This window comes from Solanum pennellii, chromosome 3 (assembly GCF_001406875.1).
Source record: "Solanum pennellii chromosome 3, SPENNV200".
NCBI classification, from domain to species: Eukaryota; Viridiplantae; Streptophyta; class Magnoliopsida; order Solanales; family Solanaceae; genus Solanum; species Solanum pennellii.
The window spans coordinates 50,030,216-50,045,042 of NC_028639.1; the positions used below are offsets into that span (position 1 = coordinate 50,030,216).

General features: G+C 36.2%; 1 protein-coding gene across 2 annotated transcripts in view; it reads right to left on the bottom strand.

The window, feature by feature from the left end:
- Positions 1–6: 6 nt before the first annotated feature.
- Positions 7–14,827, bottom strand: part of LOC107012595 (protein ESMERALDA 1-like) — a 30,255-nt gene continuing 15,434 nt past the window's right edge. The window contains exons 6-10 of one of the 2 annotated variants that reach the window (XM_015212472.2): positions 1,626–1,830; positions 1,353–1,520; positions 921–1,088; positions 653–843; positions 7–255 (exon numbers count right to left, since the gene is read on the bottom strand). In XM_015212472.2, coding sequence (XP_015067958.1) covers positions 93–255; positions 653–843; positions 921–1,088; positions 1,353–1,520; positions 1,626–1,830 — 895 coding nt within the window. In that variant the 3' untranslated portion in view covers positions 7–92. Of the gene's footprint in view, positions 256–652; positions 844–920; positions 1,089–1,352; positions 1,521–1,625; positions 1,831–14,827 lie in introns of those variants that run through there. The other variant, XM_015212473.2, reaches the window with a different exon arrangement.

Genomic DNA, 14,827 nt, shown 5'->3' on the forward strand with positions numbered 1-14,827 from the left:
GGGGGGGGGGGGGGGACATAGAATGGCAAGGTTAGGAGCTTAAAACCATACAGACAATGTGAACTGAAACACCACCAAAGATATTCCCAGAATCATGTCGCTAAGGATGATTTCAAAACTTCAGTCTTGTTACTGCGGCGCATGCAATCTGGGCAAGGGACTGAATATAGAGAATCAGATGGTCTTTTGATCTCAATTCCTTTTGAATCACTATGTGCTCGTACATTTAGCATTTGCCGCTTGAAGCTTTTCCACCTAGAAACAGCAGCAAGGGTAAATAAGTCAACAAAATCAAATAAAACCAGCAACAAAGACTGCTGTCCACAAAAAGAACAGCCTAATGTGACTCACTGGCATCCGGCATGTAGAACAGAATGAGCTTTTCAATGAGTGGACACAGAGCAAACCAAAGCGATTAAATGGAAACTGTATCTCTCAAAATCAAACTACAACAACTGACAGTAGTGTTTCTATTGAATCAACAAACAAAGACTACAAGAGTTACAGTTTCCCTGCTCAAGGAGCTTTAATACTCTAATGAACACTTTTACAACCCAAATGAAATTCAGAAACTCATTCAATTTTCTTTATAGGAAGTCCAAATGACAAGTATTACCTAAATAAGAATCATGGAAATATATCAAAGACTTACCCAATATTTGGGTTATCATATAATAAAGCTAACTTCCTCTTGTCTGGCCTAATTGTCCTCGAGTGTCCACCATACAAGAATCTTCTATGACCCAACAAAAAGTGGGGGAAATTTCCTCCTTGAGTTGTCACAAATACTTCACTATGAAGACAAACAGTATAGTCTATAGCAGCCATCCTGGAAGAGTAATTCTAGAAGCAATAACTTGAGTCAATTGAGAAAAAAAGTAAAACTGAACACAGGGAGAAGGCAGTCAAACCATTTAGACCTGAAATGGGGCGAGTTCTTCGTGGGATGTTAGCATCTCTTTCGTTTGTAAAAGCGGAAACATCTCTAATAGTGGTTTCATGTGGCGCTCAGAGTCGTAGATCTTTCCAGAAGCTAAATAAATGGATGTGCTTTTACCAAACCCCATCCCTCTTAACATCAATCCAACCTGACATAAGTGTAGGAAGAAACTTAGCCACAAAAAGATGAGGCACCAAGGAAAGGAAAGCTTGACACATGAAATGAAAGAGCTAATCGGAGAATGATTAAAGCTGGAACAATCTAGTAGAAGTATGCAAGTCATATGTTCCTCTAATTATGTAGAATATCAAACTTTCCCCCTATGTGAAGAGTTTAGTCAACTGAGTTATCAATAGGAAACAGAATAAGGAAGTCAACTGAATATCTAGCGAACAAGATAAAAAAATATTACCTCTAATGGTGTTAAGGGACACTTTCCATTGATCCTGATTGCTCCAGGATGAATCACTTTACCACGTTTTGTGAATTTTCCCCTCCATCCTCTCTCTCTTGCAGCATCCATATCTATTTTTTCTTTATCTCCACCATCATATATACAACAAGAGAAAGCAACCATATCCTGCACGAAAAAGTGATCAAGACAAATTACCCTTGGAAGTCTTTGCTATCATATGAACTACATAAAGTATGCATACTCATCAGTTTGCACTACTTGAAAACTAACCTCCTCAAAGCGAAGATGCACAGATATATACTTCCCACTATTATTTGCACTTCGGTCTTTCATTCTTGCAACCAATGTTTGTCCTAAACTCAAAATGGGGTTTGAAAATCTAAGGGCTTCATAGTTTGCCAGACACCTAAGCCGCTGAACTGGTGGAGGAGCATCGAATGACAAACGATTAGCAAACGGGGATATCCTGATGATCCTGCACTTAACACAAACAAAATATTCAGTCAAAGAAAATAAAAAAGAGAAATAACGGAGTGCTGGTCACCCAAACAAGGCTTGAAATAGAGGTGACAGAATCTAGTAAAATACAAATTAAATTATGTAGTAGCATGAGTAACAACTAAACTATATTTAGAAAGGTGAAACTTGGAACGACGGACGACCAAGGGCAAACATTTAAATATACTCATTATTCCAGGGTAAACTGAATCATGTATGACTGATTTTTTAGCAAACCATGAACTCCTATTTCCTTCCCATTCCAGATTGTTCTCTGTATCTGTCTCTTCCCTCTTCTTCTTCGCCAATCTCTCCAAACCCCAACTTCCAATCATGGATCCAAACATCAACAAGTACCCTCTCAAGAGTGAACCAAGAATGATCGAGAACTTATTAATTTCACTTGATAATATTCCAATTGCAATCATAACCCTACAAGTATCCATTCTCTCTTGCTTACGACTAAAGCCGTCTCTTTCATTCATAGAGCTTTCAGAATATCAAGAAATACTCACTTTTCTTCATCCTTTCAAATGGCTTACAAGTACAGGCATCCTCCTCTCTTTTTTCTCCTACATATTCTGTTTTTTTTCACTTTCATCTTCTGCATTATTTTATTTACTATTTATTGCCTTTTCAACTTCTCTTTAAAAATCTCATTTTTGTGGCCGAATTTCATGGTTGTTGAAGTTGAAGGATACATTAAACAATTAGCTAAAACAGATAATGGTTGTAATTCCACTTGCTTTAGAATTCTTTTTCAAATTTTAAAATCTGTCATTCAGATTTCTGTCCGTGTCCAATTTGATTGCTTCGTTGTTTTTTTTCATTTTCAGCCACAAAAAAAAAAAAGAACCACCACTCGTTTCCGTTCTAGTCAATTTCTTCCATGTCCATTATTTGGAAATTGGACCTATTTGTGAAATGTGGAGGTATATTCTAGTAATTTGGTGTTAATACTTGTGTTCTTGAACTAATTTTGATGTTGACTCATTAATAAGTTCAGTGAGAGCTATGTTCAGCAATAGGCCAATGCCTAATGTCAATTGCCTTTTCATTATTCATTAAAATTCTTTAACTGTGCTCACTCCACGTGTGACCTAGAAACATCCGCTCTTCTCTAATACAGAAATAGAATCTTCGGCTATTCTTCAGAACAGAACAACCTTCTAATCTCCTTCTTCAACTTTCAAGAATACATAGGAACTATGTTGCTCGGACTCTTCACAAATGTCAACGCGTGCGTGTTGGATTCTCCAAAAGTAGTGTATTTTTGGAGAATCCGACACAGGTGCGGCATCGAAGTTAAGAGTCCGGGCAACTTAGCTTAGGAATGACCTCTTTCTGCACCAACATAACTGTGAGCTCTAATTGATACGTGGTAGCTCGGAATCGGGTTACGCTAAGCTTCCATGTTTCCAATCTACCAATTTGACTCACAAGGACGATTCAATATTGCAGCCCTTCCAATATTGACTCAATGCATAAGGTAAGTAGTTTAATCTGTTGGTTAATTATAGTACGTTACATGCTATGTCTAACGTATTAAACCTATGCCTGGAAACATAGACTCTCATCTCTTTTCCCTCTTTTAGATCTCCTTATTCACTTTCTATTTCACCACTCTAAATGATTATTGTCTTAGCGGAGTGAAAAAAAGATCAAATTTAGTAGCTAGAATTAATGATTTTTTTATGATGTAGTAGCCAAATTTATCTTCTTTGGAAGTAGCTGATTTTAAACTTACCTAAGTATCACAAATACTCATTTGTATTTCACATAACAAGGTTAAGCAAAATCTATTGTTTTAGGTATTGTTTCCTCAATTCAAGGTAATCAATCTAGAAATTTGTTTGTTTTTTTTTTGTTAAATTATAGTTATATTAAGTTGCAATGGCTAACTTGAGTAAATCTCGGCTTGTAAAATAGGATGGTCACATAATAAATTTACATGTGGTGGGCCAGGAGAAAATTTTGTAGAAGAAACAATAAGAATTTGTTTATTTAAAAAAATATGGCATAGGAAGTTTCTATTCAAGATTTCATTTTTCATGAAGAGTTAACTATGCAATAAACTCTCTATTGATCGTAAAATAAACAACAGATCCAGTGTAATCCAATGAGTGGAGTCTGGAGGGTAGTGTAATTCCAACTAATAGTAATTCCACAATTCAATATCCAGGGGCCTTTTATTTGTTGTGTTGTAGAACTCATAATTAGTAAGATCCGGAGCACCTATTATGTAGAGTGAGGTAGCAACCAAGGTAGGTATGAAAAAACTTCTTGTGATTCTTGTCGTATTAGATTAAAAATCAGAACCATCACGAGGCATCGACTTATAGAACGATGGCTAGGGTGATGATGTTGGATGAGTCGGGAATTTTAACTCATTAAGGGCTTGTTGCTTAATCAATTAGTGTCCTCAATGCTTATTTTGAGTTCATAACTGATGTTAAATTGTTTATGTGCAGCCATGGAGGCTTAAGAACAAGGCAGGGACACTACACTGTGAAAAGAAGCGAAAAAGTTGGAAAAGCTGAAAAAAAGCAAGGCTGGAGCTCGCAAAAGTCACTCGGCGACTCACTAAGTGAGCTTCTAACTCGCCAAAAGATCCAGCCGAACCAAAGTGCAGTTTGGCGATGCGCCGAATGGAACGGAGAGCTCGATCCAACTCGCGTAAATGATCAGAACAATTGGAGAATGAAGTCAAGTCCATTCGGCAACATCTATCGGTTCACCAACTGAGAAGTCAAGAATTCAAACGCTGAAGCAGTTGTTGGTGGTGAAGCTTGCGCATCGGCGGATCACCGAGTCTTCCGAAGGTCACGATTAGTCTAGTCGATGGAGCCATGAAATGGCATTTTGGGAAGTTTTTGGCAACATATAAATTGGTTTTTGGAGAGAGAAAAGAGGATCTTACACAGATTTTTTCCAGATTTTACATATTTTACAATACTGAACATTCTTGGAGAGGGTTTTGAACTTAGATATTGAGGTTTTAAAGTTTTAATCTTAATTTTGGCAATGAGCATTGAAGATTTTGAAAATCCTATGGATCATCTTTTTGGTAACTATTTCTTGCTTTTTGTTATGCTTGGCTAAACCCCTTCCCTTTGGGCTGTGACTATGTAATCGAATACACAAATTAGCTTTTGGGAATTGTTAATAGTTTGATTAATGTTGCTTTGAAATGGGTTCAGTTATTTACTCGCATTTTCATTTATGAACTGAGATAGCAAATTTAATTCTAGCTTTAGCTCTCTATGCTTTCTTGTGAAAGTTGTTTAGAGTGGAGTTTATGATTGATAGTTGTATTGGTTCTTATTTTTACAACCCGATAAAGTGGGTTAAATTAAGGCTTTGGGTTGCTTTGCATTGTTAAGCTTGTCAAGGTTGGAAAGAACTTGCTTGAAACATAATAGCTAACTAGTAAAATTGCCCGCGCTTAGCGCAGGAATTTAACATCACAAAATTTATAAATAATATGAATCTATCAGTCATTAAAACTAAAGCACTATATTATCTTGTATACAAGATTACGCGGTAACAAACATTAATAATGTAACGGAAAATGAAACTTATTACATCTCATCATTTTGTTTAGACAAGGGTAACTTATCTTATCATTTATCCCTAATAACATAACTTAATGACTGTAAAAACACATACCAAGATCTGTAACATAAGCAATAGTGTCAGTAAGCTACTCAACAGGAACAAAGTACACAAATATTTAGTTGTGAAGAAGAAGAAGAAAGGTTTAGAATTTTCGTTGTTTTAAAATGAGAGGAAACCTGTCTATTTATAGACAAAAAAAGGTAGCTAACACAAATGTTTATTATGCCTTATCGGAAAGGTTACAACTATTTGAAAAAGTTGCAACCCTTCGGAAAGGTCACAAGCTTTCATGAAAGTCAAAACTTTTCATAAAAGTTGCAACTCTTCATTAAAGTTGCAACTTTTCATGATAGTCGCAACTCTTCATAAAAGTCGCAACTCTTCGTAAAAGTCGCAACTTTTCGTAAAAGTCGCAACTTTTCATAAAAGTCATAACCCTTCATTAAAGTCGCAAATTTTCATAAAAGTCACAACTTTTCACAAAAGGGGAAGACTAGTTTCGGAAATAAATAAATTTAAAAGGGACATCTGATTTGTGGGGACACCATATAGGTTGACCTAAGGTTCTCTTTTATATATATATGATTGAAAAATGGTTGTCACAATTACAACACAACCTACCCATTGAGATTCAACAATTTAAAGTGATTAGTTACTATCCATTAAGAGAAATTAGTAATCGATTGTGCACAATTCTAGGTCTCCTCTCTATTTGTTAAAACCCCGCGTTAGTTGTCCTCATTAACAATTAAACTCTCTTGATATTGATAATTGAAACCTGTCGATTTACATTATGTTATGTGTTATTTAATTCCATTCTACAAGAAGTTAGAGCACTTCCATACTTCATATTTGGATTCTCTTCAGTATCATTCATCGTGGAATCGGCAACTCACCGGTGGGTTTATACTTGTTAGCAACTGCCTACACTTTGAATTATAAGGGTTGTAGTTGGGCGTTATCAAATTTCCTTTGTGATATGATAGGAAATAATGAAGACACATGTAATGCTAGCTTTGAAAGAATTAATATGTCTTCTATAGAATGTTTCACCTAGTCAATTACCTCATGAACGAATAATATTAGGCTTATATTGGTGCATTCAAAATAATTAGTACAGTGCTATCAAAGGCGCGCTTAAGCCCTGAAGCAAGGCTCGAAACGCGTTGAGCGCTTCCCCTCGCTTTATGTGCGCTTCAATATCGTCATCAAGGTTCTATGGCAAGCTTTTCCTTGCCAATGAGCCTTTTATGAAGAAGTGAAACTAAATAATTGATATTTCACTTAACCATAATTTTTTTCTCAATTTCTTTGGTAATATATTTGTCATTCATGTTTATAATTATTAGTCTTGGACTAAATATATATATTTGTATTCTTTTCTCTCTTTGCGCCTTTTTTCATTAAAGCCCACGCTTTATTTGCGCTTAAAGCCCCCATGGACCTTAGAGCTTTTTTGTGCTTTTCGCCTTTAATAACACTGATTAGAGCTATGTTCACATAGAATTTAAACTCTATGTTGATATAGAAACTTACGTGGCAATTGGAGATTACAACGACAACATATAGAGTGTAATCCACCAGTGGAAAAGAATAGGTCTATAACTCAATAATATTTTTTTATAGGCCATTGTCTTAAAGAGACTAATACGGTAGCAAATAATCTTTACTAACTTGGGCATTCATAACATATCAAAATCTTATTCTAATGGACCAGTTTCCTCGCCTAAAGATACTAGAATTCCATTTATAATAACAAATTGGACCTGCCATTTTTCAGAATTTCACGAAAAATACAGAACACTTTTGCTTGGATAATAATTAGAATATCGATGTTGTAAATATGTTTTTGTAAGTTCTTATGCCTTATGATGTGGAGTAGTCCTCCTGACTCCATTTTGCCATTAAAGTATAAACTATACCTCGGTAGATATTTGTGTTGATTTACTCACTTTTGGGAGATTCAAAGTAAAAAGGGGTAAATCTGTTTGCTATTCACATAGGGTTGAGATGTTGCGTGCAATATTACTATGCACAAGATGTATTATGTATATGTTGTATCTGAAGTGTGGCCATAATCTTCTAATGGTCATCCAAACACTGCATCCAAAAGTGCCCAAAAACCTCTTCAGTTGTCCATTGATTAAATAAACCATATTTGCCTGCAATAAATCTTCTCCATAAGGCACTGTCTTCAGTACAGAATTTCCATAACCATTTTTCAAGTAGACAACTGTTCTGGAGATTGAAGTTCTTCAGACCTAAGCCTCCTCGGATTCTATTGAGTGTGAGTGTATCCCACTTTACCAGGTTATAGCCTCCTATTTCCTTGTCATCCTGACATAGAAAAGTTCTCCTTAGACTATTAATTTTCTTCTCAACGTTCTTGGGGACTGACATAAGTTCACCATGTAAGTAGGCAGACCATCCAACACTGATCTAATGAGTAATTACCCTGCCTCCCAGAGACAGGTGCTGGCTAGTTTCTCACGTCTCTTCAATGCCACATACCACACTTCGAGCTCTTTGTTCTTTGCTCCCAAAGGCAGTCCCAGGTATTTTGTTGGTAGTGCATCTACTAGGCTACTCAATGCTTCAGCTAGCCCAAACAGATTGTCAAACATTATTGATAGGGAAGAGATGACTCTTCAACCAGATGACATGGAGGCCTAAAATACCCTCAAATATAGAGAGTATGGCTCTTAAATGTATAATATTCGTCTTCTCTGCCTCACAGAATATACGAGCATCATCAGCATAAAATAAGTGTGTGATCTCTCCAGTTCCTCCCCTCTCCCTGCTTGTGCACTAAAACCTCTCCTCATCCATTTGTCTTTGCCTTCCTGAACATATGATTCAGTCCCTCCATGGCTATTAAGAATAGAAATGGAGACATAGGATCTCCCTGTCCGAGACCCCTTTGGGACTGAAAGAAGCCTTCAACGTTGCCATTTATGATGAGGGAAAACTTCACCTTCAGTTGTATTATTTATGTATTATTTATGTATTATATTAGTGGTCAGATTATTGATATAAATGGCATTGCCTTTGTAATTAAAAAGTTCTTCATATCATTAGAAGTATTTGCTTTCTAAGTTTTCAATAAACTAGACTATTTTTAAAGGACAAGTAAAATAAAGATGCAGTAGCTTATATTACAGCTATAAAGTTCAATTTTCTACGCGAAAGTTGATTTCAGTATAGTTATTAAATCATAAATGGATGAAAATTATGTGTTATTAGTAGAGCATTGCTCGAATGAACTGAAGTTGAAAAGATGTCTTCACAAAAGCTCAACTACTGACAATCATGTTGGAATAACTATTCATTCCAAAAGTATTAGAAGCATCATGGTTATTGTGCCAATAACATGAACATCATTGATATTAACCGACTGCTATATGCTTTCATTTATCATCTTACCGATTGTATTCAAGTTTACTAGCTGAATTCAAATACATTGGTATTAAGCTGGAATATTAAAAAAAAGCATTTTGAAAATTAGATGGAAGTGTCCATCCTATTTTTCAGCTTTTTCTATGTCCCATACCTTGTAAATGTAACACCCCGAAAATTTCGAAGTCAAGACTCGAACCATTCTCCGTTGTGTACCAAGTGATCCTAAATTTTCTTAGGTATTAAGGGCAACAGGTGTAACACCTCGAGTTTCAAAAAGGACTAAAGAGAATAAGTTGTTTGAGTCACCCATCTGTTTCTAGTTTTGAGTCAACTTCAATCGACCATATCTTTTAGCACATAAAGAGATAGGTAGTCAATGACCTATCAATTTTAAGGTCTTCGGGTCCTCTTTCCAATGCCACCAAGTTTGCCTCAATCGGAGTTCTTAGTAAAAAGTTATGACTGATTTACTAGACGTTCTAACCTGACAGCAGTTCCGCGATGGCTCTGCATTACGGAGTGAATACATACCTCACTGGCCGCTGGAAAAAATCCCAACTTCCAACTCTTTTTATTTATTTCTTTAAGGGTATTTTAGTCCTAAAACCCTTAGGAAGTCATCTAAATTACCCTAAACGTGTAGAAAATCAGCTTTCATAACCAAACCCTCTCATTCACTCCTAAATATCTAGCCTTAAGAACTTCAAGAAACATAAGGCTAGGGTTCATCCAAGATTTTCCTTCAATTTTCTTCAAGAACATTGTTCTTCCAGGTATGTAAGCTTCTCATAGTGTTGGGTTTGTTTGCCCTCGTGCCAGTAATGAAATTTCATTCGTGAATTCGTTCTTGAAATCGTTTGTATTGAGATTCTTGAGAAGTTCTAAAGTTTTAGCTTCTATTCTTTAACAAATGGATGTTTTGAGTTCTTGAGGTGAGGGTCTTGTGAATGAGTGGTGCTTTTTGTAGAATTTGAGTGAGATTTCAATGAAATTGCATTGGGTTTATGAATTAAAGTGAGTTTGGGTGAAGAAGAAAAAAAAGACAGTCAAATATTTGCGTCCAGCTCCGCGTCACGGAGACGCTTGAAAGTTCCATCTTCAATCGAACACCCCCTCTCCGCGTCGCAGAGAGGATACGGAGTCTTCTGTCTTGAAAGACTTTTTGCAAGCAAAAATTTAATGACCTCCACATCACGTCAATGATCCTTTGAATCGTATCTTCTTTCTCTTCTTAATATTAACTCTTAAAGTCTTGTTGATCCTTGAGAGATCCTACTTATCCTAATCACATCTCGTAATTTACATTTCAAATTGAAGTAAAGTTAAGATATAAGTTCAAGAGGTCCTTTTGAGTCATTTTTAGAAGTCTTTTGCATTTAACTATAGATTTGAGCTAAGTCTTGAGTAAATGAGTATGAAAATGAGAAGAGTTGTATTCATGAGTTTTTATATTGTAATTGAGATCCTTGGGTTGAGTCGTTTATGTTCATGATTTCGCATGAACCCTATGAATTGAGTATTCTTGAGATGAGTAGTATCATTGAGTTTTTGAGTCCTGAGTTTTCTATAATGTTTTTGAGATCCTTGAGTCGATTCGTTCATATCTATATTTGAAAGCCAATCATTGTGTTTTAAACTAAGTTTTGAGAAAAAGTTTAAAGCGACAATTTTGATTAAAGTTCAAGGGAACTAAGAATTCCCAATCAATTTTACATTGCGAAAAGAGAAATTTTGATTTCTAAAAAGAGTTTATGAGTTCAAAGATATTTCAGAGCAGTTACCTCTTTAAAAAGGATAGTTTGAGCAATTATCTCAAATTAGAGAAAGTGTATGTTTTACAAATTTGAGCATGAGTATATATTATTGCGAGTAGTATTTAAACCGACATGGGGATGAGTTTAGACAACGCAAGTTCCTCATAAACCATGTATGCTAACATGGTACAAGATCATACTTTTTAGATGAATCCAAAGTGCCTTCCCGCAGAGCTTAGTGGATCCACTTAGTTGAGGTGTTTAATACCCCAGACAAGGTTATAACCGTTCTGACAGCCTGGGTGAAACGTTGTATTATCACATTTCTCATAATGATAGTTGTTGGTTAGAGAATCTCCCAAATAAGAGTATATAGTATGTCATTGCATTTTTATACATTTTAAGTTGGTATCTACTGTTTTGAGTTCATTGCATTTTTATATACATCCTTGAGTTAGTATTTGTTTATTTTGAAGCTTTAAACATTTTATCTTTAGTTATTGCTTTCATATTGGAGTTGAGTTGAGGTGAGTATGGTCCTTCCCATGATATCACTTCAGTTACCTATGTTTCAATTTCTCCTGGTATACTCGTATATTCAATGTACTGATGTCATTCGACCTACACCCTTTTATAATGCAAATTCAGGTGTTCAAAATTACCAACAGGTGCATTCGTTGAGATCATTCTACATTCCATTTAGCTTTTGGTGAGCCTCGTTTATTCTGGAGGACTTCACATTTACTTTCAGTTTAGTTGTTTTGAGATGTCATGGCTCTTGTCTAATATCCATCTGTAATAGTACAGGCTCCATAGATAATTAAGTTGAAGAGTCTTTCGATATGATTTTTTTTTAGTTGTTTTACAAACTTTAAGTAACTCTATTGAGTATTTTCCAGCCTTTGTGAAGTTGAGTATTTGAGTTTAATGAGTTTAATTCAGCTTTAAGTCTATTATTGCTCGAATTAGCTTTCCGCTCAGAGCAAGCCAGGATGAGGGTTCGCTTGGGACCAACAATGGTTCTTGAGTGTCGGCCATGTCCAGAGTGTAGGCTCAGGTCATGTGGTATTAGAGCACAGAGTTTAAGTGTCCTAGGGTGTACGAAGTCGTGTCAATAGGGTCTTGTTTATGGTTGTGAGGGTCCCACTTCTATAAATGAGGTATTGCAGACATAAGAAAAGTTTTCCTTTTCCATACTCTAAATCGTACAATAGAATTATGTCATAAGGAACTTATTCTACTCTTGCATTCGTATATCCATTCGACTACCCCTCATACAAAGGTGGTGGTAAAGCAAAGTCAGATCCTTATCGACGAGACTGAAGAGAGGCTTAAGAGAAGCTTGTGAATGAGCCTAAGTGTTGAGATTCAAAAGAATACACTCTTATTCATATGAATTGTGCGTTCGAGCTAAAAGCAAGATGTACTCCTAGACTCTATTCTCTAAACCTTGTTTCAACTACCCTCATGAGAAAGTGTGTTTTAGAGCTTAGGTAGTACTTTCACCCGAAAAGATAGTATGAGTTACGATGTCATAAACAGTAGAAGTAAAAGTGCCCAGAGTTAGAAAACTGCATGTACAGGTATCGCAATCTAAGAAAAAGGAGATAGCGATGAGGCAAATATGTTGTTGCAGTCATGCAACCAATAAGTTATTAATGAGGAGTTTTCTTTTATGGGTAGACTAATTGATGAGTTTGTGTAGATTTCATGATAGAGGGTGAGTAAGAGTTACTAGTATGGATGAGTAAAGAGTATACTTTAACTAGAATGGAGTTTATGATGAGGTGTCATTGTGTTAGTAACAACCAAGTGTACGTGTTAAATAGAAGGGCAGGAGTATTCATGAGGTGATAGCTCTAAGCTAGACTTATGATTTTCAAAAAGAGAGCCCCATAGTATTTAGAGGATTATAGAACTAATTAAGAGATGTTGTATTGTAAGTGAGTAAATAGTATTTAAGTTGTGAAGTAGAATGTGACAGTAATATGTAAGTATGTAGACCGAGAGATAAAGATTTACTACTCATCATGAGGTCTTAGTGGGTGAGTCTCTTAATTTAATCTAGTGGTCGGAAGTCAGTACAGTATGTGAGCAATTATATTGATATTGTTTTAGTACTAGACACTAAGCTTGAATTTAAGATGAGTGTCATGATAAAAATGATGGCAACATGCGGGTGATGAAGTCAGTCTTGAGATCTAATTTGGTAGACTCGACATAGAGTAGGTGAGGAAGTAAGATGTAAGATGTAACCTGCAATGAATAGGAGTGGTACAAGTGTGAGATTCTGACTTTTAGATGAGAGAAATGAAGTATGACAAAGTCACTGGATTAACAAGAGTATAAGAGGTGTACCCGAGATTGTAAGTAGTCAGATAAGGTTATAATTAAGTTTATCGTTTTCATGTATGCCTAGATAGCATAACTGAGTTGTTAATATGGAATATGCTAACACATTATTTTTTTCCTTAGGAATTAGATGACGTGGCCTTATAAGCCAATGAAAAGAAGTTAAGAGAAGCATCTTAGAAAGGGGTCGTAGAAGGAACCTCAGCACCTGCATATGGAGAGTTCAGTAGACATGGAATCAGCCTTTCTTGAGTGTTAAAGAGTAAATTGAATGTACACTACTTTAGAGATGATGGAATAGATTCATAGCTTTAAAGTATCGGTTTCATACCTAAGGGGGAGATGATAAGATGAGAAATCAGGTCAAGTGTTGAGAATGAGATAGTGATGTCTTCGGAAAGAGTTAAAGTGGCATGTTGAGAATCAGCCTTACCGATTGTTGTTGGATTTGGCTTTGCCTATTGAGGGTTTATGGTAAGGCGCCATCATGATCCGATTTCGGACTGTGACACGGATGCACCATAATTGATGACCCAATGACTGATAGAAGAAGATTGAGAAACACAAGCAACAGTGTTACTGGTCTGAACAACATAAGCTCTCTCAGAGGATGTCTACTTACGTATCTTATGCCAAAGGAACTCAATATATTCAGGTACAGAAACCATCCAACCATTCAAAGTACTGGATCAAATTTTCTCGAAGTTATTCAAGAGAATCAACATAAATAATCAAGAGCAAGGAACCCAGGAACTGCTTATTTTAATGGACAGAAGAGGGAAGAAATTTTAAAGCTGAATCTGGTGAACCATACGCTTCAGTTGAACCCCAAGTGTAAGGAAGAGGTGTCGCCAGAAAATCTAGATTGATTGAAATAGTGACTTGGTCGCACCAAGTTCACATAAAATACCTGGGGTGGACTCCAAAAAGATAAAAGACTCGAAGGACAGAATCTGAAGTCCGGAAAGTGCCAAATGAGGGAAATATGCTGGAAGAGACAATTGAAATTGCCAAAGTAGGATTCCGGTGAACTGAAATCACAAGACATTATATTGGTGGGATTGGTATGATTGGCCGATCCCCAAGGAGATCTGCTTCAAAGGGTGGCTAGAAAAGGCATCACGCGCCCAGCACGCATTTGTAATGCATCACCGGAGTCTATACTGCTAATGATGTGTGGTGGCTCCCATATGGACTTGGATGGTCTGGTTTTTCTCGCCGGAGTATCCGGGACATAGTGGTGGTGCTGAACTTTGCACAGAACTCATGAAGATAATGATGTGACCTGACAGTAGACGGAGGGCAACTTTCACAGTGGTAAATGCATAGTGACGATATTCTCTTTTGTGAAGTTGCTGGTAAATTTGCAGTGAGCAATCACCACGAACTCTGATACCATGTGAAAGAATAAGAAAGGAAGAAAAACTTGGTTTTCTTCCCTTCAATACAATGGGTGTTTCAATAGCAACCTTTACATATCTTAAACCGAAAGACGAATCAATAATTTCCTAATAACAAAAAATCAGCGTAAAGTTGATGCAGGAGTGGGAATCAAGGGGGGAGGGGGTTACAAAAAAAAGAGGCACACAGTTCATTATAATTAGACTAACTAGTTTGGCAAACTAATTATGTGACAATTTCAAAAATTGATGCCATGCCATATAACCTTTTATTTTTGGTGTAACTATGTACTCCCCATAATGGTGGAGGATATTACTCACTTTGGAGATAGCTTAGGATGAGTATAGGTGATAGATGTTTTTGGTTTTGCTAACTTCAAACTCCTGATGTAATTACTACTGAAATACACTAGTGGTGTATTTTGTCTATAAAATGTTAACTTTCTAAAAA